The sequence below is a fragment of the Erinaceus europaeus genome, chromosome 21, assembly GCF_950295315.1.
Source record: "Erinaceus europaeus chromosome 21, mEriEur2.1, whole genome shotgun sequence".
Lineage (NCBI taxonomy): Eukaryota > Metazoa > Chordata > Mammalia > Eulipotyphla > Erinaceidae > Erinaceus > Erinaceus europaeus.
The window spans coordinates 31,753,548-31,774,626 of NC_080182.1; the positions used below are offsets into that span (position 1 = coordinate 31,753,548).

Here is a 21,079-nt window from a genome sequence, read left to right on the forward strand (position 1 = left end):
ATATAGCCTGTTTGTACAATGCAAGCTACTCTGATTTCTAGTTCCTAGCTGAATCCCTCACTGGTTGAATCAAACCATCCAGAACAGACTGGCAACAAAATTTACATGAATTCATGCAAAGTGTGGGGAAAGCAACATATCCCTACCACATACCAGAAAAGAAGCTCCTAGGGCCCTTACAGGGATCTAAGTACTAACTGCACACTGGCCAAAGAAAATATGACCAGAAGATTCTATGATTTCCATATTTCCTAGTTTTAAACTATGAAACACAGTGTACTACTATGCAGTCACCACAGTTCATCAAAATGTCTGTAGTTGGGGCTGAGTGGTGGCATACCTGGTTGAGCACACATATTACAATGCTCAAGGACCCAGGTTCTAGCCCCTGGGACCTACCTGCAGGGGGATGCTTTGATAATAGTGGAGAAGTGATACTGGTCTCTCTCTCTCTCTCTCTCTCTCTCTCTCTCTCTCTCCTCCCTCTCCCCTCTTGATTTTTGGCCGTCTTTATCCAATAAATAAAGTTAATAATATTGCACCCAAGTAAAAGACTCTGGGGGAGGGGAGTGGGTTCAGGTCCTGGAACATGATGACAGAGGAGGACCTAGTTGGGGTTGAAGTATTATATGGAAAACTGGAAAATGTTATGATGTACAAACTATTGTATTTTATTGTTGACTGTAAACCATTAATCCTGCAATAAAGAAAAATTTTAAAAGATAATAATAAAAATAATAAAGTCCTCTGTGGCTATAATCTGACAATTTCATCTTTCCCAAGAGAAGACATCACCGTTGATAAGTATTTGTGTTATTGTTATTATTATTATTTTAATTTAGCTAAATCCAAAGGATTGCTAAGAGTCTGGAGATGACAAAGCTTTTATATGTGGACACTTTCTTAATAAGCATTAATATATATTTAACCTTGTGAATACATACTTTTCAGTTTCACATGCCCCTTATCTTGACTACAATGGCATTCATTTGAAATGGTTACTTTCATACGAATGTCTACGTCACACCTGACACACTAAGTCAGCAGAGGGCCACCTGGTCAGTGTGATCTGTAACATTTATGGGCAACATTGCAGTATCAGCTATCTATAAAGCATCCTGAAGGTAAGTAATGACTGTGACATTAACACAATGAAATAATACTGCTTAATAATTATTGGAAATGTGTTTTAAGCGTTTGCTATTTAACCCACACAAATCAAAAGCACGGATGAGATATGGAAAGCAATGGGCAAAGAAAATATGGACTGAACAAAGGTCAAGGTATTTCCAAGTCAGTTGCTGCAGTGGGCATTACAGGTAGGTACTATTACTGCAGAGATCTCCATCAGTTGCTGCCTTTGGTTTGCCTGAGAGAGTTAATGCAATTAATGGGAAGCTTTGTAGAATTCCCATCGTCTCCTGGAAGATTGAACAGCAGGGAATCAATTGCCCAACACAGAGAAAACAGAACCTCTGTGCAAGTCTCAGAAAGGCTGTGTTCATGTGTAGCCAGTCGTGTTCAAAATGCAAAATAATTAAGGAAGAAGTCAAGGTTCAGCGAGTGGATATTCTACAGGCCACCAATTATGATTGTGACGTTTCTTGTACTAGAGTATTTGCCTAGTTCCCAGAACTGTCCACTGGAATAACTCCAAGGCTAATCTCCTTGACATTCTGGATGGATACTGATTTTTTTATTGTTGTTGTAGTTATTATTGTTGTTGGATAGGACAGAGAGAAATAGAGAGAGGAGACAGAGAGGTGGGGAGAAAGATAGATACCTGCAGACCTGCTTCACTGCTTATGAAGTGACTCCCCCTGCAGGTGGGGAGCCAGCGGGGGGCTTGAACTGGGATCCTTCCACAGGTCCTTGCACTTTGTACCAACTGTGCTTAACCTGCTGGGCTACTGCCCGACTCCCTTTTTTTTTTTGGTGGTTGTTTTTCCTGTGATCTCAAATCCTTGCCTTTTACTTGTCTGGAGAGTCTTCAGCAAAGGCAAATGACGTTTCTTTTACTCTTCTATTCCAGATTTTGGTTAAAACACTGAGATTATAGCGGGATGGGGGTGGGGAGGGGTCTGTTCCCACTGTGTGCAGCCTTAGTGGAACTCAGACTCCAGGCGTCCCACCCTCCTGCAACTAATACACAGAGCTGTCTCCCAGGAAACTCTCTCTCCTTCAAATTCCATTCGTCATCAGTTCAGGCCAGTCTTGCCTAGTTAATTCCTACCTATCTTTGTGATTTGGTGAGCAGCCACCATCTTCAAAAAGCCTCAAGGCAAGCACTGGCCTGGAGGCATTTACAGCTCTGTCAATGCATTTTGATGCTGAGGAAGCTGAGATGATTTTTTTTTTTTTATGTTCCTGTTATAACTATAATTATTCTGTGCCACTGTTATGCTGGAAGAGTAACAGGCACACATTAAGTACTAAGACAAGTACTGCATGAATGTGAGGCGTGTCACCCAATCTTTTATGCCATTTTTTCCCTTGTCTAAGTCTGTTTGGCTTATGTTTCATGGCAGAAAGTGAAAATTGGTTGTAGAGTTCTGGACTTGTATTTGAGAGCCCTTAGATCTGATGTTCAACATGGAATATGCCAGAGAGGTCTCAAGCTCCAAACTCACTCTCTGTCTCTCTCCTTCTCCCATTTTTAGATTGAGACAGAAAGAGGGAAGGGGGAAAAAAGCAGAGAGAAAGACAGAGATCTACAGCACTGCTTCACCACTCATGAAGCTTCCCCCTACAGGTGAAGGAGGTGGGGCTTGAACTGGGGTCCTTGTGCATTGCAGTATGAGCACTTTAATGGGTGTGCCACCACCACCCAGCCTCCTGGCATTCTCTCCCTTAGTACACATAAATAAGGAAATTATTTTCTTAAAAAAATAATATTAAAAAAAAAGAGCTGGACATTTTCCAGCAGTTTCTCTGAACCAAACACAACCCTGAAGTCATCACCACATAAGTCCACCGCTTACAGACTATGTGAAGACGTGCAGTGCCAGTGTGCAGGGTCAGGGTTCAGTGCAGTGAGTAGAATGCAAGCCTTCTCTGCAGGACACCCTGGTTAAGTACCATAGGGAAGGACCCTGGAGAGCATCAAGGGAGCTCCATGGTTTGCAGAGCAATGCTTTTTTTTGTGTTTCTCCCTTCTCTCTGAATATATACAAAGAGAAAGTGGGACCAGGAGGTGGCACACCTGGTTGAGTGCACATGCTACAATGTGCAAGGACCCAGTTCAAGGCCCCAGCCCCCACCTGCAGGGGGAAAGCTTTGTGAGTGGTGAAGCAGGGCTGCAGGTATCTGTCTCTCTCCCTCTTTATCTTTCCCCTTCCTCTCAATTTCTGGCTGGCTCTAGCCAATAAATAAATAAAAATAACTACAAACATTTAAAAACAAACAAACAAAAAGAACGTCGGGGGCTGTATCAATTCATTAAAATAAAATAAATAAAATGTTAAAAAGAAAAGAAAATTGAGGGGCCGGCAAGACAGCTCACCTGTAAACAACCTGTTTTCCCAAGCTCACAAGGTGCTGTGACACAGGAAGGCCTTAGAGCTGTAGTGGCGTGTGTGTGTGTGTGTGTGTGTGTGTGTGTGAGAGAGAGAGAGAGAGAGAGAGAATTTCTATGGGAAATAGTCATCCCAGGGCAGCAATGACAAAATGTAGCTGGACCAGGGAGGCTACACAGTAGGACTGCAAAGGCACAAAGTCTTTTGCTCTTTCCCCAGTGACACAGAACAGTACTAGCAACAGAACACGGCATCCTAGAGTCTAACCTATGTTGAACACTACCTTGCATACTATGCTGAACAACGACGACGTAACCTCAGTCCTCAGTCAACTTACACTGTAATCTGGAAGATAATGAGACAGATATTACAATGATGGTGCGGTTCAACAAGTTCTGTGCTGGAGTTAATTTTAGAACCAAGTGTTCTGGATTGCACAGACATGACACCTTCAATTATATGAAGGGAGGCTGCAGTCAAACAACAGAAGCATAGTCTGTCTAGTGGTAGCAGGAAATGAACACACTTAAATCATGGAGGGCCATGTGCAGAATCTCTGTGACTGGTACAGCCAAGGTGGACTGGATTCCACACCTGCCTATAAAACGAATATTCCTATTACGGCTGCCTGTTTGTGTCTCCCACCATGGTTCTTCCATTGTATATTCCATGGTGGGTCTCTTGACTGTTAGGGCTTGACTGTGTGATATGCCTTGAACTTGAGGGGTGTGGAACCATGGATGGCCGCAGTATCAGGCAGGCTCCGGCTGAGTGGCCACTCTCCATGACTGGCTCCCCAGCATGGACAGCAAAATTTGATGCTGAAAAAAAAACAAGTGCTCCCAGCAGTCCAAAGCAGCGTCACCAAGATCCTATAGTGTTTCTGCCAAAAGTCCTTTCATATTTTTGGCTCCAGGTTTCAGGTTGAGTCTCCAACACCACCATAAGAAGCTGAGCAGTTCTCTGCAATCTCTCTCTCTCTCCCTCTCCCTCTCTCTCTCCCTCTCCCTTCCCCTCCCCCCATCCCCCTCTCCCTCTCCCTCTACTTCTCCCTCCCTCCAGAGTTATCTCTGGGGCTTAGTGTCAATGCTACAAATCCACTGCTCCTGGAGGTCATTTTTATTTTATTTTATTTTATTTTATTGGATAGGACAGAAATTGAGAAAGGAGGGGAGACAGAGAGGGAGAGAGAAAGATAGACACCTACAGACCTGCTTCACCACTTGTGAAGAGTCCCACCCTGCAGGTGGGGAAGGCAGGGGCTTGAACCCAGATCCTTCTGCAGGTCCTTCCATTTAGTACTATGTGCTGCGCTTAACTGGGTGTGCCATCACCCTGTCCCCTCTCTCTTTCATTAAAATAAAATTTAAAACAATTTTTCCTTGGGGAAGGAAGAAAAAAGTTAAGGATAACTCAGCTATCCCTAAGTCAAGGCTAGCTTATTTCCTGATGTTATGCTTTACAAACTAGAGGTGTGGGATTAGTTAGGAGAAAGCAATGTCTTGCAAATCCAGCAGCTATACTGATATCCACAGATGGGATGAAGCAGGAATTGCAAAGGGCAGGAATGTTATGGGAGCAGGACTGGTGACTGACATAAATAGCAGACTAGAAAAGGCCTTCCATTTCATGCCAGGCATCTTAAATCATCTGGGGAAAGGGACTCAAGGACATTTCTACTTTCTAGGAGAAGCAGAAATCATGGAATCTTCTGGAAACAGTCCCATGTAGAGCATGAATCATATGCAATGCCCTTATTCTTATAATCTTGAACCAACTTTGGCTCAGAAGATCTGGAACTCATTCGTGTGATGTGATCTCATAAGAATCTTAGGAATGGGGGCCGGGTGGCAGCTCACCAGGACTAATGCACATAGCACAAAGTGCAAGGACAGGTGCAAGGATCCCAGTTCAAGTCCCCGGCTCCCCACCTGCCAGGGGGATCACTGCACAAGTGGTGAATCAGATCTGCAGGTGTCTTCCTCCCCCTCTCTATCGCAATTTCTCTCTATCCTGTCCAATAAAATGGGGAAAAATATGGCCGCCAGGAGCAGTAGATCTGGCACCAAGTCCCAGTGATAACCCTGGAGGCAAAAATAAAATAAAATAAAATAAAAAATCTTAGGAATAAAGCTGCCTCCCTATCTAACTTACACTCTTTAGGTTATTATGTTGACCTGAATTCTAAAGCACGCTGGGAGTGAAATTCTCTCATTCTCTGTGCTATTAAGCACTAAATTGCTTTTGTTGATCTTGCATGCACTTCTATTCAAATAAGCAGGGCAGCTTATGCAAATATAGCTGTTTTACAAAAATCTCATCATCTGAGAAAATCACGTTCCTATCCTCTCTGAGAGTTCAATGGGAGTCATGTACGTACATATTTAAATCTGACATGACCATTCAAGAGAGCTAAATCCCAAAGATTTGCCTGACAACCTTAGAGAGAAATCATATCCAGGCTTCTATGATCAATCAAACTTAACTCTTCCACTTGAGGAGCACTGGTATGATACACTAGGGAACAGATGTACTGGGTGGTAAAAAACCTCCGTGCTACACCTTATTTTTTTTACCCACTTGATGACGCAGGTATCAGCAATTGCAAGAATATGAGCCTTGAAAAATTAAGTCCTGTGTCAAAATTCTTGGGGTCGGCTGGTGGTGCACCTGGGTAAGCTCTCACATTACAGTGCACAAGAATCCAGGTTCAAGACCTGGTTCCTACCTGCAGGTGGAGAGCTTCAAAAGTGGTGAAGCAGTGGTACAGGTCTCTCTCCCTCTCCCTCTCTCTCTCTCCATATATATAAATAGATATAGACATAGATGTAGACATAGATATATAAATATGTATATAGATAGATAGATATAGATAGATCTCTTCCCTCTCAATTTCTCTGTCACTAATACATAAATGCAATAAAACAAAAAATCTCTTAAATCCAACAAGTAATGCAGCGTTTACTCATATCCCTGCTCTACCAACACCTCAGGGGTCTCTCAGAGATGCTCCTTCCTTGTCACAGGTGCACATGGACTTGGGCCTATCTTGTGGGTCACTTTCCAAGGTCATCACTCAACAGAAAGAAAGTGAATACTGAAAATTCCACTCAGATTCTCCAAGTAACTAAACTTCCCAGAAATCTCATGTTCTTATGAATTAGACATCACTGCCACTGCCTTGACTCACTCCCAGATACAGCAGCTGTGTGGTGACGCGATACACTGGCGACCATGGAAGGAAGTCCCGACACAGTGCTGACGTCAGCCTTGAAGACAGAGTGTGCCGTGGTCTGTGCAGGCGCATGGTGGACTGTGGGTGGATCCCGGCTGTGCTGTTGTGCAAAGAATAGGACAGCCAGCTGGAACTCGCTCTCTTTGGCTGCTGCTTCTTCTCCTGATCAGAAGCATCTCGACAGAGATGCTCCAGGCATCCATCCGCCTTGTCTACTTCTCCTGGGAACTGAACACATGTGACTCTGCTAGCTGGGAAACTTTCAGACCCCTCTACAGCCATGAGCAACCTTTACCAGAGCTGATAATTGTTTATATTATGGACTGAACTTTTGATAACTATATTCAGACTTTATGAACCTAGCATACGCTTAACCCTTCATGTTAAGTGCTTATTTTGTCTTTTACCTGCTTCACCCTAATAAACCTTGTATTGTTTAAATCAGTTCCCAGCTCCCTGCTGTGAATCCTTTTACAGGACACAGCAGCCCCCAACCAAACAATCTCTTTTTAAGATAAATAACAACACAGCTGTACCATTGTTATGGTTCCAGAATGTGAATGTAGAGCTCTATTCACCAGAATCTCCTGTGGAGTAGCCAGTGCTTGTATCATGAGACAAGACGCTCGCAGAAGTGAAGCAGACACCTGGACTCATATTCCCTTTCGCAGCCTTTCTCTAAGTAACTGAGCACATGGTGTCAGTTAACTGAATGTATTGCTGTTCACTGTAATTTCCCCTCTCCGTTCTGTTTTGGGGAGAGTGGAGACAGCACTATTTGCTAAGCACATATGTGAATTCATTTAAATTAACTGTACAGAAGCTATGCTCTGGTGAGTTTTGTTGATAAGTACATGTAAAATGCCATAATCCTCGTTGGCAAAGGAATAAATGATCTGTGAAATCTTACCTAGTCTCCCCACTCCCTGCGCCTCTTACGCAACTGACTTATAGTTCAGAGGGAACAACAGTTCTCAGGTTAAAGGACTTTAATCAAAATTGCTGCCAAAGAGGCTAAATTTTTGAGTTGGGTCCCTTGGATGTAAGAGTAACTGCAAATAGCAAGCTGAGAAATGCAGGCCCTATCTCAAGGGCATTTCCTTTCTGCAGACTCACCGTATAGCAGACTGATAATATATCTTATGTTTTCACTGAATGATATCAGGAGGGAACAACCAGCGGAAGTTCATCACTGACCAGAGTAGATAACATAATCCCATAAAACACCAGAGCAAACCAATTGTTTTGCTCCTTTAATAAATAGTCAACAAAACATTAACCTTATGCACATGATGCATTCTATTCAAAAAATGAGCAACACTCTTTGCTTCTCGAATACAAAAAAATCACCATTGCATTTGGGAGCAAATTGCAGTAGTTACATAGAGTAAGGTGGCATCTGAGCCTTTTTTTCTGAGTGCTATCTCCCACTTCTGTCTATGATTTCTCTTCACCTTGGCTTATCTTTATGCTTATGTTTTAGATATTTCATTAAGTCAGTCTTTTGCATTATTTGGGTCCACACAGGAATCAGACAAGTGAACAGAATATAGTTAGCAAAAAAAAAAAAAAGAAAAAAAAAAGAAAGAAAGAAAAAAGAAATATAGTTATGAACAATGGTCTGGTCCAAATTGTCCCTCAGACATTGTGAAAACTGTGGTAACTCTCACAGGGGTAGGGACCCAAGACTTTGCCCAGGGCGGGCGGGGGGAGGGTTCAGTGACTCACACACAGTCTATAAGAGTGTGAAACAATATCCCTGAAACCTTATAATTTTGTAAACCACTGTTAAATCACTAGTCATATTTTAGTGGTCAGGTGTCCCTTTGGAGATTTAAGAAGTTGAATGCTAATGAAACTTACAAATCATTTTGTGACAGGCAGACACCACTGCTTCCCCCACCCCCCATCATAAATATTCTATATAACCAGAAATGTTGCCTATTTTATAATCAGGACAACTAGAATGACGGTGATAAATGAGACAGTCATGGCTGTTTCTTAAAGTCTTGGAAACAAGAAAACAAGGAGAACACTTATGCCAGCATGTGATAAGTTCAGTGGAAGGAAACACCTAGAAATACAAGCTCAAGGCAACAGAACCTAAGATGTTTCCTCTAGATGTATTTGTTCAACTGAATATAGTATCAGTATTTAGGATGAGAACGGTCCAAGAGGGAGTTATTTCATCAAGGATGGAAAAGCAAGAATATTGTTAGGCAGACAGGAGCACGTTAAAATGACCCACATCTCCAGTGAATCTCTGAAATCACTGCTTATGAAAAGACACTGAACTGAAGTCGCAGGCAGGACTTATAAGCAAGTCTGGTGCTCCTTTTCTGGCACCAAAAAGTGTGACATGCACAATTTCATCTGCTGTTTTTCTGACAGTCCAATGCCTGTGGTTATGTCTTTGGGATTGAGGACAACCAGGTCTACTCATGGATATCTGATCTTATTGTCTCCTTTGCTTGTTTACCCTTACAGTTACTGATTTACACTAGTCAACTGTCATTTGCATTAGATTAAAGTCTCAACTGGCTTTAGAATAAAAAGTATATACAAGAGACAAGGAAGCATGCATCCTATAATATATGTCTACTATATTCAACAAATTCATGCAGAAACTCATGTATCCCTTGGCTAGGAATCCTAACTAGGAAGATTTAGTCTCATTTTTCAAAATCTACCCAAGGAAAGTCAGGTGATCAAACAGTTAAGCCCATTACTTCCAACTTGAACTAAATAAACAAACACAAAAGAGATTCGTCGCCAATCGCTGCCTAATAGAACTGTCTTACTCAAAATAACCTCGAGTTTCAAAGTCTATTTGTCTAAATACATTCTATTGCAGGGGCAATTTATTTAATCTTGTACTGGACAAGTCATTCAAAGTCATCACTGTTATTCTGCTTCAAAAAAATGCCACCGTTTTGAGTTCTCATAAATCTAGTGGTTTAGGTTGTAGTTCCCAGTAATCCTCTCAGTTTGGAGAGTGGTGGAGAAACAGAGCAAGCACAGAGAGGCCTACTTAACTACACTTTCTCATCTTTCCAAATCTACACAGAGATTCACACTTTTCTCTATTACAGAGAAATAAGATCAATTTTTCATTTTCTTCTCATTTCATCCACTGACACCTTAAGGACTACCAGTTTCACTTTTTTTTTTTTTAAATAATCTCTTCAAAAACAACAAAGCACTATGAAAGAAGACATTGCATATTTACTTCACAGGAAGGGGTATGTGAGAGTAGAGATGGGGGGGCAGGCGGGATTTATATGATGTTGGTTTTATAACATCCAAAAAGCACAGTATAAGCTACAGATTTCTGCAAAGAGTCACCTTGATAAGTGAAATCTCTTCCTACCTGCCTCTTTGGAAATCTGTGTGAAGGACTCCACACCTTTCTCCCCATAACTTCCTTCAGATGCAAGAGTAGACACATAATTCCAACCAAGTGCCTTGACAATGTCCACCATGGCCTGGGCTTGGAAGGAGTCTGGTGGGACCACACGTGAGAAGAAGTCATAGCGCCGGTCATCACTTAACTCAGGAGCTGTTGATGCATAGCTAATCTGGGGGATCTGAAAGACAGGAAAAGACTAGTGAGAGCATTGCCACGGCAAGGCGTGTTATCCTGGGTGATATTAGTCTCTACGTGTACCCAACATTCATAGCATGGTTTCAATGAGGATGCATGTTTTGTCAACAACCTATTCCCAAGGGCATAAAGCCTCTATTGATGTATGTCCTCTGACCTTTTGTTCCCTCCTCTTTGGAAATATTTACAAGGTAACATGGGGATTACACGAATCGTGTTGGTCATGATAAAAGTGCTCAGAAAGCTATTTTAGTTAACATTTTCTATCTTGCTTTACTTCTTGTGAACAAGTAGAGACAAATAAACAACAATAAAAAACATACAATAGCCTAGTTGAATGTGGCTCAAGAAAGGTCAGGCGGTGGCATAAGGGGATAAGCACACATAGTGTGAAGCACAAGGACCCGCACAAGGACCCTGGTTCAAGCCCCCGGCTCCACACAAGCAGAGGGGTCACTTTCACATGCGGTGAAGCAGGTCTTTAAGTGTCTATTTTTCTCTCCTTCTCTCTATCTACCCTACCCTCTAAATTTCTCTCAGTCCAGTATAATTTTAAAAAATAAAGGTCTCCAGAAAAGGTGGATTTTCAGTGCAGGCACCAAGCCCCAGTGACTGAGGCAAATAAATAAATAAATAAAGATCAGTTTAGTTGACATGGCTCATGCAGCCTGATGAATGCATTACTGTTAGCACTGGCTGACCTATTAGGGAATGCCTAAGCAGTCACATGCATTATTTCATTTGTTCTTTATAAGAAGACTATGAAGGAATGCCTTTATAGTCAGGCAAGTCCCTTGTCCCCTTCAACTCAGGAGTCCATCAACCAGGAGAAACCTTCCTCAAAAATTTCCATGTTCCCCTCTGAGTGTTAGGAGAGAAGAATGGCACAGGAGTCTTTCACCCCTGTGTGGGCTTTGGTGGTGGGCATTGTGTGGAAATGTACCCCTCTCATCCTATAGCCTTGTCAGTATTTCCATTTTATAAATAAAAATGAAAGAAAGAAAGAAAGAAAGAAAGCACCCAGGCCCTCGGCTTCAGATGAACTTGAGTAGCTATTCTGAGTAGTTCTGGACTTTGATCTCAGGAGCTCTGTCTGATGACGACAGCATAGTAGGACTTAGTTCCAGAAGGGCAATCTCACAAACAGCTTGTTCCCCTTGGCTTGCATAGTCCCTACTTTATGGTATCGTGTGAGATTAGACTACCCCAGGAGTACTGACGTGCTGGGTTCAGCTACACCACACGTACACAAAGAAGCCTTAACATCTGCCCCCACCTCCCCCGTCAGGGCAGTCCTGAACTATTCAGAGGTAAGGCTCTTGGCTTAGGGCCTGCTTTCAGTGTGTATTGGCTCCCAGTTCTTTCAAGTCGAGTTTATGGTAGAAAATAATTGGTCCAAGAAATCTACCTAGAACAATGGGCAACTTGTATAGAATTCTTCTGGCCAACTCCCAAGACTTATCTCTGCTTCATCATAGGGTTTTTGAGGAATGATTTTGGTCTCTTCTCAGAACATGCCCAACAGCCCCAAAGATGCCAAAGCTATATTCAAGTGGATTCTTTGAGCTCTGAGAAATCTACTCAATCTTAACCAATCTCTCTCCCTCTCTCTCTCCCTCTCCCTCTCCCTCCGTCTCCCTCTCCTTCTCTTACTGCCACCGGGTTATCGCTGGGGCTCAGTACCAGCACTATGAATCCACTGCTCCCAGTGGCCATTTTCCTATATAGATATATATATAGAGAGATTGATAGATAGATAGATAGATAGATAGAGATATAGATAGATAGAGATAGGATAGAGAGAAATTGAGAGCAGATGAGGAGATAGAGAAGGATTGATGCCTGCAGACCTGCTTCACCACTTGTGAAACGGACTCCCTACAGGTGGGGAGCAGGGTCTCAAAACTAGGTTCTGAACCCTGGTAATATGAGCACTTAACCAGGTGTGCCACCACAGACACACCCCTTCTCTCTTTCTGATATGATTTGCCTAGAGTACACCCGACTTCCATTGCTCAAAGCTGCTGCTTTACCACTCCCACAAAACTCTGTCTATATCACCCTGACTAGGGCTGCTGTATAGTCAAATAAGTTGGCCCTGATGATTGGATCTTCCATAGCCAATATGTAGTACAGTCCTGTGTCGTATGCTTTACATTGGCTTGTTCTAGCCCTCCCCCTCCAAGAGAATTGGATGAGTCCTGTTAATTTCGCGGGCCTGCTTGGCCCCGCCCCAAGGGACCCTGGGAGAGGGTTCCGGAGTCCGAGAGTTCCTGAGTTCCCCAGTGACAGAGTTCCTGAGTTCCGGAGTTCGAGAGTGCGAGAGTGCGAGAGTTTCTGAGTTCGAGAGTAAGGGAGAGGGTTCCTGAGTTCCAGAGTAAAAGAAAGAGTGCTTGCGCCGCCGCAAAGAGACAGCAGAGTTCTGTTTGGTGATTAGTTTGTCTTAGTTTGTGAATCGTTGTTCCTGAATAAAGAAATACAGCTTCCCTGCCCAGCCGTTGTCTCCGCGTCTCTGTTACCCACCGTGAAGCCAGCCAGCCCGGCAAGAGCCCCAGAAATTTTAACAACAAATGGCGCCCACGTGGACCTGACCTGCGCATCTCTCAGATAAGTAAAGACAATTTGGCTACCTATGTACGATGGCCTTCTCTTCTGCTTGTGAAGAGATCTCCAAAGGCCTCTGCTCTTTCTTCACGAGACTGTTTTGCTGTTTCTGGAACATTTATCTCTGGACCACTCTGTGGTTTCCACTCGCTCGGGCGAACTCAGAACAGCCAGCGGGAAGAGCCAGCGGGCGGGAGGCGAGGTGCGGAGCTGCTGTTTCCACCTGGTTAAACAGCCAGCCAGCCGGCTGCACCCAGACAACCCCGCGCACCGCGCCAGCAACCCCGCAGCCCTGCAGCCCGCAGGAGGCCTACGCCACCATGCAAGAGCCCGATGCCAGCTCGCTAGAGCCCGATGCCAACATGCTGGAGCCCGAGGCCAACATGCAAGAGCCTGAGGCCAGCCCACAGGAGCCGGCTCTCCACCGCGTGACGCAGGGCACTGGACGCGTGATCCCTCCACACTGCTTGGCCACTGCGAACAGGGCAGCAGACATGGCAGGGCCATGGGGCAGGGCCGCGGCGGCCCATCATGGCCGCCACCCCTGGGCACCTAGGCTCACGCCTTCTGCAAAGCTGGCCTGCCTGCCCTCTTTCTATGAATTCTGGAACCATCCCGGGCCTCCCGGACCCCCGGGCTCCCTGCCAAAACTGGGCACACGAGATCTCCAGCCGCCGGTCCGGTCTGAAGACAGACAAGCTGGAGTACGCAGAGATTCGTGCAGAGATCGCAACCTGCAATTCCTAGAAGTGGAGCTGCGCGGGAAGCCACCTCCGGATGGTGAACCCCCCCCCCAACAACTAAGACAATATAGATTTAAATTCGTGTTTAAAATGACATGTCTTCGTAACAAAGGTTTCTCTCCTCGTGTATTAATGACTATGTTTATGTGTATGTTTAAAGTTTGGTAAACAGTAGCTTTAAGGCTAAATTCTTACTAGTCAAAGATAAATGAAAAAGGTTTTCAACGTAATTCTCATAAAGATAAAAATTAACTTACATTTAAAGTCTGAGGTAAAAATTAGTTAACAATCAATATATTTCAACTAAGTTGGTCTAAACAAAAGGTTAAATAGACTTGTTGATATGTAAAACACTACCTTCTCTATTAGAAATGGTAGATCGCACAATGGCTATGCTAATTATTCTCATGCCTGAGGTTTCCTCTCCGGCCCACACCTAGGGTGTGTCTCCATCTTGAATGGGTGTAACAAAAGGTTAAAAGACGTTGTTGATATGTAAAAGTCTCAAATTCCTTCTCTATTAAAAACGTTAGATCCTGCAGTAGATATGCTAATAACATGTTTTGTTTCATAGTAAGTAAGTTGCAGCCAGCTGCCTGTGGGACCCTAGGCCGTTCCCCGCCCCCATGCAATTGCCCGTCGAGGCAAGTAGCCCCCCAGAGGCAAGAAAATTTTTTTTTTTCAGATATGGCCCCCTCTGGCCTTCCCTTGGCAACATGCTGGTTTTGGTTATATATGTTTCTGTTCACCCCACACCCTTGATACTATAGTCATTTAGTTAAAAAGAAAAGGGGGAATTGTCGTATGCTTTACATTGGCTTGTTCTAGCCCTCCCCCTCCAAGAGAATTGGATGAGTCCTGTTAATTTCGCGGGCCTGCTTGGCCCCGCCCCAAGGGACCCTGGGAGAGGGTTCCGGAGTCCGAGAGTTCCTGAGTTCCCCAGTGACAGAGTTCCTGAGTTCCGGAGTTCAAGAGTGCGAGAGTTTCTGAGTTCGAGAGTAAGGGAGAGGGTTCCTGAGTTCCAGAGTAAAAGAGAGAGTGCTTGCGCCGCTGCAAAGAGACAGCAGAGTTCTGTTTGGTGATTAGTTTGTCTTAGTTTGTGAATCGTTGTTCCTGAATAAAGAAATACAGCTTCCCTGCCCAGCCGTTGTCTCCGCGTCTCTGTTACCAGCCGTGAAGCAAGCCAGCCCGGCAAGAGCCTCCGAATTTTAACAACAGTCCTGTGCTATGACCATAAGGGTGGGGGTAGGCTTCCTGTCCTCAGGACTCATGCAGCTTTGCATTTCAAACAATAGGCTTCTGGCTTGGCTTTCTGTCCCTAACTCAGATTGAAGTCAGGGTGAAAAAGAAGCCCCTGTCTCCTAATGGGACTTGACTTAAGAACCCCCCCCCCCCCATCAAAGAAAAAGATTGCCAGCTGGGGGTAGAGTGGAAAAAAGATTGTGGGTAGAACGGAAATAAAATGGATGAGGTCTTGACAATACTGAGTATCAACTGCTGATGCTTCTGTTTGCTGGAGGTGACTTTGGTGAAGCAGTTTCACCACCGTGAGTCGGCGGCATCCGTGGTTCAAGGTTATTTTGAAGGACAGAAATAATATAGAAAATGTCATGTGTTTCTTTTCGAAGTGTCCCCATCCCCCACATAGATATTCCAAGTTCCTTGGGTCACATCATCACAAACACCCTACATATAATATAATATAATATAATATAATATAATATAAGTACATTATTCCCTGTGTGTCAGTCATTATTGCTTTAGAAATAATATCCATTTACTTAACTCTTTATGGGGGCAGGTGGTGGTGCACCTGGTTGGGCACACATGTCGCAACGACCCTTCCCCCCCCCCCCCCGCAGGGGGAAAGCTCTGTGAGTGGTGAAGCAGTGTTGCAGGTGTCTCTGTTTTTCTCCCTCTCTATCATCCCTTTCACTCTCAATTTCTGGCCGTCTCTATCCAATAAGTAAATAAAGATCATAAAAAAATTACAAATGTTTAAATCATTTGTAACACTTTTTATTATTAAATAGAGATAGAAATTGAAAGGAGGGGGAGTTAGAGAGGGGAAGAGACAGAGAGATACCTGTAGCCCTATTTCATCACTCGTGAAGCTTTCCCCCCCTGCAGGTGGGGACCATGGGTTAAAACTTACTTAACTACTATATGCCAGGTACATTCTAAAAGTTTCACATGCATTATCTTGTATAAAAATCAGTAAATAATCTTTCCTCTATATACTCTACATCACACTACAGTATCCAATCACTGGTTCATTCTACAAGAGGAAACTCAGGCAGAGACCTAGAATACAACTCCATCCTGGGGTCACAAAGCTAAAACTTTCACTCTTGAAACCACTCTTTGTGAACTTCAGAACACTTCACTATAATACTTGGCTGGATTGTTGCTTTTATGTATTTTTTTTCACAATATGGTGGAGGAGATAGCATAATGCATATGCAGAGACTCTCTTAGTTTGAAGCTTCAAAATCCCAGGTTCAACCCCCTGCAATAAGCCAGAGCTAAGCAGTGCTCTGGTAAATAAAATAATAATAATAATAGTAAAATAAACAAAGTGTATCTTAATTTTCTTTTCATAATAAATATAGAAGAGGTGGGGTGATAAAGTACGTCATTCTAGTTGTCCTGATTATGAAATAGGCTCGAGGATGTCGAACTTGGATGCCTGAGTTGCACAGCAAATGTCATTGGCGTAGATGAACTTCCTTGAAGAAGTTTCTGGGAGGTCATTGATGTAAATATTAAATAGCGTAGGAGCCAGAACAGAGCCCTGGGGGAGGCCACTTGAGACAAGTCTCCATCTGCTAGACTTGTCACCCAGATGCACCCGGAATCTTCTGTTTTGGAGAAGAAACGATATAGTGTTGGCCACCCATGGAGGCAGGCATCTTGAGATCTTGACTAGGAGACCATGGTGCCAGACCGTGTCATAGGCTGCTGTGAGATCAACAAGGACAGCACCCGTCTTTAAATTCTTCTGGAATCCATTTTCAATGTAAGTTGAGAGGGCCAGGGCTTGTTCGCAGGTAGATCTTCCTGGGCGGAAACCAGCCTGGGCGGGTGATAGGAATTTCTCTGTAAGAGGAGAAATACGTGACAGAAGCAGCCTCTCAAGAAGTTTGTAACACACGGAGAGGAGAGAAATTGGTCTATAGCTGGCGGCCAGTGTTGGGTCTTTCTTTGGTTTCAAAAACCGCTATAATCTTCGCACGACGCCAAACTTTGGGCATAGACTCAGATTCCAAGATGTGGGACAGGAATGAAGCGAGCCACATCCTCCAGGAAACACTCACGAAAGACATGTCTCTGGTATCTGATTACTGTAAAAAATGGCGACTAATCCCTAGCACTGCAAAAACAGTATCATCTGTTTTCCATCTACACCATGCCTCGGCCTCGCGTGAGCTTAATGTGCAGCTTGGCGATACGAGAATCCGGCATGAAGCCCAGCCAGTCTATCTTGGCGTTACTCTCGATCGCACTCTGTCATTTCACAAACATCTCATAAAAACTGCAGCGAAGGTGGGCGCGAGGAATCACATCATTGCAAGACTGGCCAGCTCCTCATGGGGCGCGAGCGCTTCCACACTCCGATCATCATCTCTGGCATTATGCTATTCCACTGCAGAATACTGTGCCCCAGTATGGTTCCATAGCCCCCATGTCCATTTGGTCGATTCCAAATTATATTCCTCCATGAGGATAATTTCTGGAACCATCCGTTCCACCCCGGTTCCATGGCTGCCAGTTCTTAGCAACATCGCCCCGCCAGATATTCGTCAGGATGCAGCATCATCTAAGTTCATTTCCCACATCTACGCTCGACCGGACCTGCCAATATACGCGGATATCTTCGCCCACCCTGTCCAACGCTTGACGTCTCATCACCCAATCTGGTCCCCTACGCCTACACTGAACTTCTCTGTTCCAGTCTCTTGGAAACAGAGCTGGCAGTCAGCTGAGGTAAAGAACAAACACCTCATCACAGACCCCTGCAAGCGTCAACCCGGCTTTGACCTAGCACATTATGATCGGGCCCTCCTCAGTCGCTATGGAACAGGCCATGGCCGGTGCGCCGCTATGTTCCATCGCTGGGGAGCCAGAGACGACTGAACTGCCTCTGCGGCTCCAAACAGACTATGACCCACATAGTCAACGACTGCCACCTCTCCAGATTCAAAGGAGGTCTCGAAACTTTACATCAGGCTCAACCTGATGCTGTTGACTGGCTACGGAAGAAGGGCAAACGCTAGAGGAAGAAGAAGAAAATAGGCTATCAGAACAACAAAGGAAATCTCCTGGACTAATTCAAGTCTTAGTAGAAGTCCGGGAGTATTTTCTTAGATTACTACTCAAATCCACACATAATACCCTCACCCAACAACAAATGACAGAGGACCTCAGCTTTACTCTTCTATCATTCTCTGTAAGGAAATTCCCTGAGTCACTACACAAGAAGAACACATCTATTTTTCTCTCTAATGGCTGACTACTTGCTCCAGCTCCACATATGAAATAATTAGTCATTCTTTCCTGATAGGAAAGGCCATCTGTTGTTATAAATTGTTAAATACCTTTGTGTCTTTGGGGTGCCTTCTTTTCTATTCCCATGTTCTGTCTTCTGTTCTCATAAAACATACCTATCTCCAGTGTTCTACTACTTTAATTCCTATGAACTTAAAATCGTTTAAGATCACATTAGTTGGAACATATTCTTTCTTCATCAGCATTTTAAAATGGCTATAGGTGATCGTGCATCTTAATTTTCTAGCTGAGACTAAGAAGCACAATTTTTCAAGTTTTAAATAGGATTCTATTGCGATTCAGATGAAATTACCTTACATCTATAAATCAATGCGGGAATAAATCATACATTTAGAAGAGTTTATCTTTTCATGTGGAAAAATATATATACTGTTTTAAGGAAAGAACAGAGGGTCTTATGTATGGACAACAGCACCAATGTGTTCTCCCCAGCCTAAATTCTTATGCCATATATTTAGGAGGAGAGAGATAGAGAGAGGAAGAGATGCCAAAGCAAGGCTACACCACCCATGTGTATGGTGCTCCACTGTGGAGCAGCCAGGGTTCTATGATATGCAAGATATGCATTCTGGTCAACCTCCCCTAACATTCCTCTCCCTCTAGAAGTATGGACCAAAATAGTTTTGGGGGTTCAGAAGGTGGGAGTTCTGGCTTCTGTAGTTGGTTCTGTGCTGGACATGGGTGTTGGCAGGTGGATCTCTGCCCCTAGCCTGCTTCTGTCTTTCCCTAGTGGGGCAGGGATCTGGTGGGGTTCCAGGACACATTGGTGGGGTCATCTGCCCAGGGAAGTCAGGAGGAAATAATAGTAGCATCTGCAACTTGGTGGCTGAATGGTGATAAGATATAAAGAAGGACAAAATATTTAAGAAACAGGGACCAAAAAGTAAGAATAGAACAGCTGAGAATAGGGATCTAGGGACTTTGAACCCCAATTCCATCAAGACCCAGACAGAGAAGAGGAGAAAGGAAGGACATCTGAAAGTAGAAATGGGTGTAAGTGTGACTTAGAAAAGAAGAGAAGGCAGAACCAGAGGGGGAAAAAAGAACACACATACATAAAATCAACTCATATCCGACCTTTGAAGAACGACAGCAATTACTAATGGAGGAACTGGGGACACAAAACTCCGGTGGTGGGAACAAGTGGAATTATACTCTTGCTATCTCTTAATTTTGTAAATCTCTAATAAAAAATAAATAAAAAGCTATGTACTCTACCCACAAAGTCATTTTGCAGCTCAAAATATTTCTTTCTTTCTTTTTTAAATCTATTCTATTGTTTATTCCTATTTCTTGGTGACATTTGCTATTTGTCTCCATGTAGCCCTTCTCCATGACTTGGTAACTTTATTTCTAGATAATTGTTCTTTTTATTGGACTGTGAATGGTACACAATTTTCAATTCTGTTTTCCATTTATTACAGATATATAGAAATCTATTCCTTTTTATTATTTGCTTTGTAATTTACATGCTAGAGTTCTTATTAGCTCTAATAGCATTCTGCTTATTTCCTTGGTATTTTCAGATAAGTAAATCACATTATAATAATGCATTTAGTTTTCTTTTTCTCAACACATCGGTTAGAATTCTTGGAAAACAAAAATGATGATGATGCCTCCTCCGTTTTCTAAGCAGTAAGCATCTCAAACCAACTAATTTTTACTCTCATTTACTCTGAAAACGGCCTCCTCAAAGAAGGACAGGGAGCAATCATCAATGACAATGAAAAGACCCCGGGGGGGGGGGAGGGGGAGGAGGGTAACTAAGACCCAGGACATTTTCTGCTGCTTCTTCCTCCTGGTGTCATGAGGGCAGTGCCAAGGACAAGGGACAGTGCCAAAGACAAGGCCTGTCACCACTTACTTGGGAACTTGGAGGGAACAGTGAATGAGGCTTAGGGAATTCACACGAGGAGGAGAGGAGACAGCAAATGTCCTCCAGAGGTCGGTTTCTGCAAACGCAGTGAAGACAGTCTAGGCATGTTTTCTGTGAAGCTGAGGAAGTGCTCCAGTGTACCTGTCGGGATACTAATGAACTCCCCGTGGGGGCACGATTAAGTTCACAGCTAGCAGCCACTGTACTCTGAGTTCTTATTAAGCTTTATTGATATGAATCCCTAAAAGGGAGAATGCTTGAACAACTCAGACACTTTCCCTTGAACCCTCTTGCTCTTGGATTTACACTTATCTCTTCCCTGATACAACATCCTTGCCGACATGAGGAAGGCCTTTTATTATTATTATTATTATTATTTGTTTGTTTGTTTTAATTTCTTCATGGAGGAATTAATGGCTTACAGTCAACAGGAAAATAAAATATAATAGTTGTTTACATGTGTAACATTTCTCAGTTTTCAACATAATAATTCAAACCCCACGAGGTCCTTCTCTGTGGTCCTCCTCAACCCAGAGTCCTTACTTGGGTGCAAGTCTTTACTTGGACTTACGCAGGTCTTTACTTGGGTGCAATACATCAAACCCAGTTCAAACTCTGCTTTGTGTTTCCCCTTCTGTTCTTACTTTTCAGTTCCTGTCTGTGAGTGAGAGAGATCATCCCATATTCTTCCTTCTCTTTCTGGATAATCTCACTTAGCATGATTCCTTCAAGCTGTATCCAAGAAGAGGCGAAGAAGGTGAATTCATCATTGTTAATAGCTGATTAGTATTCCATTGTCTATCAAAACCACAACTTGCTCAGCCACTCATCTGTTGTTGGGCACATGGGTTGCTTCCAGGTTTTAACTATTACAATTTGTGTTGCTATGAACATAGGTATACTCAGATCTTTTTGGATGGGTAATTTTGGGTG

At 43.5% G+C, this 21,079-nt stretch overlaps 1 protein-coding gene across 1 annotated transcript in view; it reads right to left on the bottom strand.

Annotated features, from left to right (window-relative positions):
• Positions 1–21,079, bottom strand: part of GRM7 (glutamate metabotropic receptor 7) — an 872,294-nt gene that overhangs the window by 508,248 nt on the left and 342,967 nt on the right. The window contains exon 2 of the mRNA XM_060180786.1: positions 10,121–10,337. Coding sequence (XP_060036769.1) covers positions 10,121–10,337 — 217 coding nt within the window. The remainder of the gene's footprint in view (positions 1–10,120; positions 10,338–21,079) is intronic.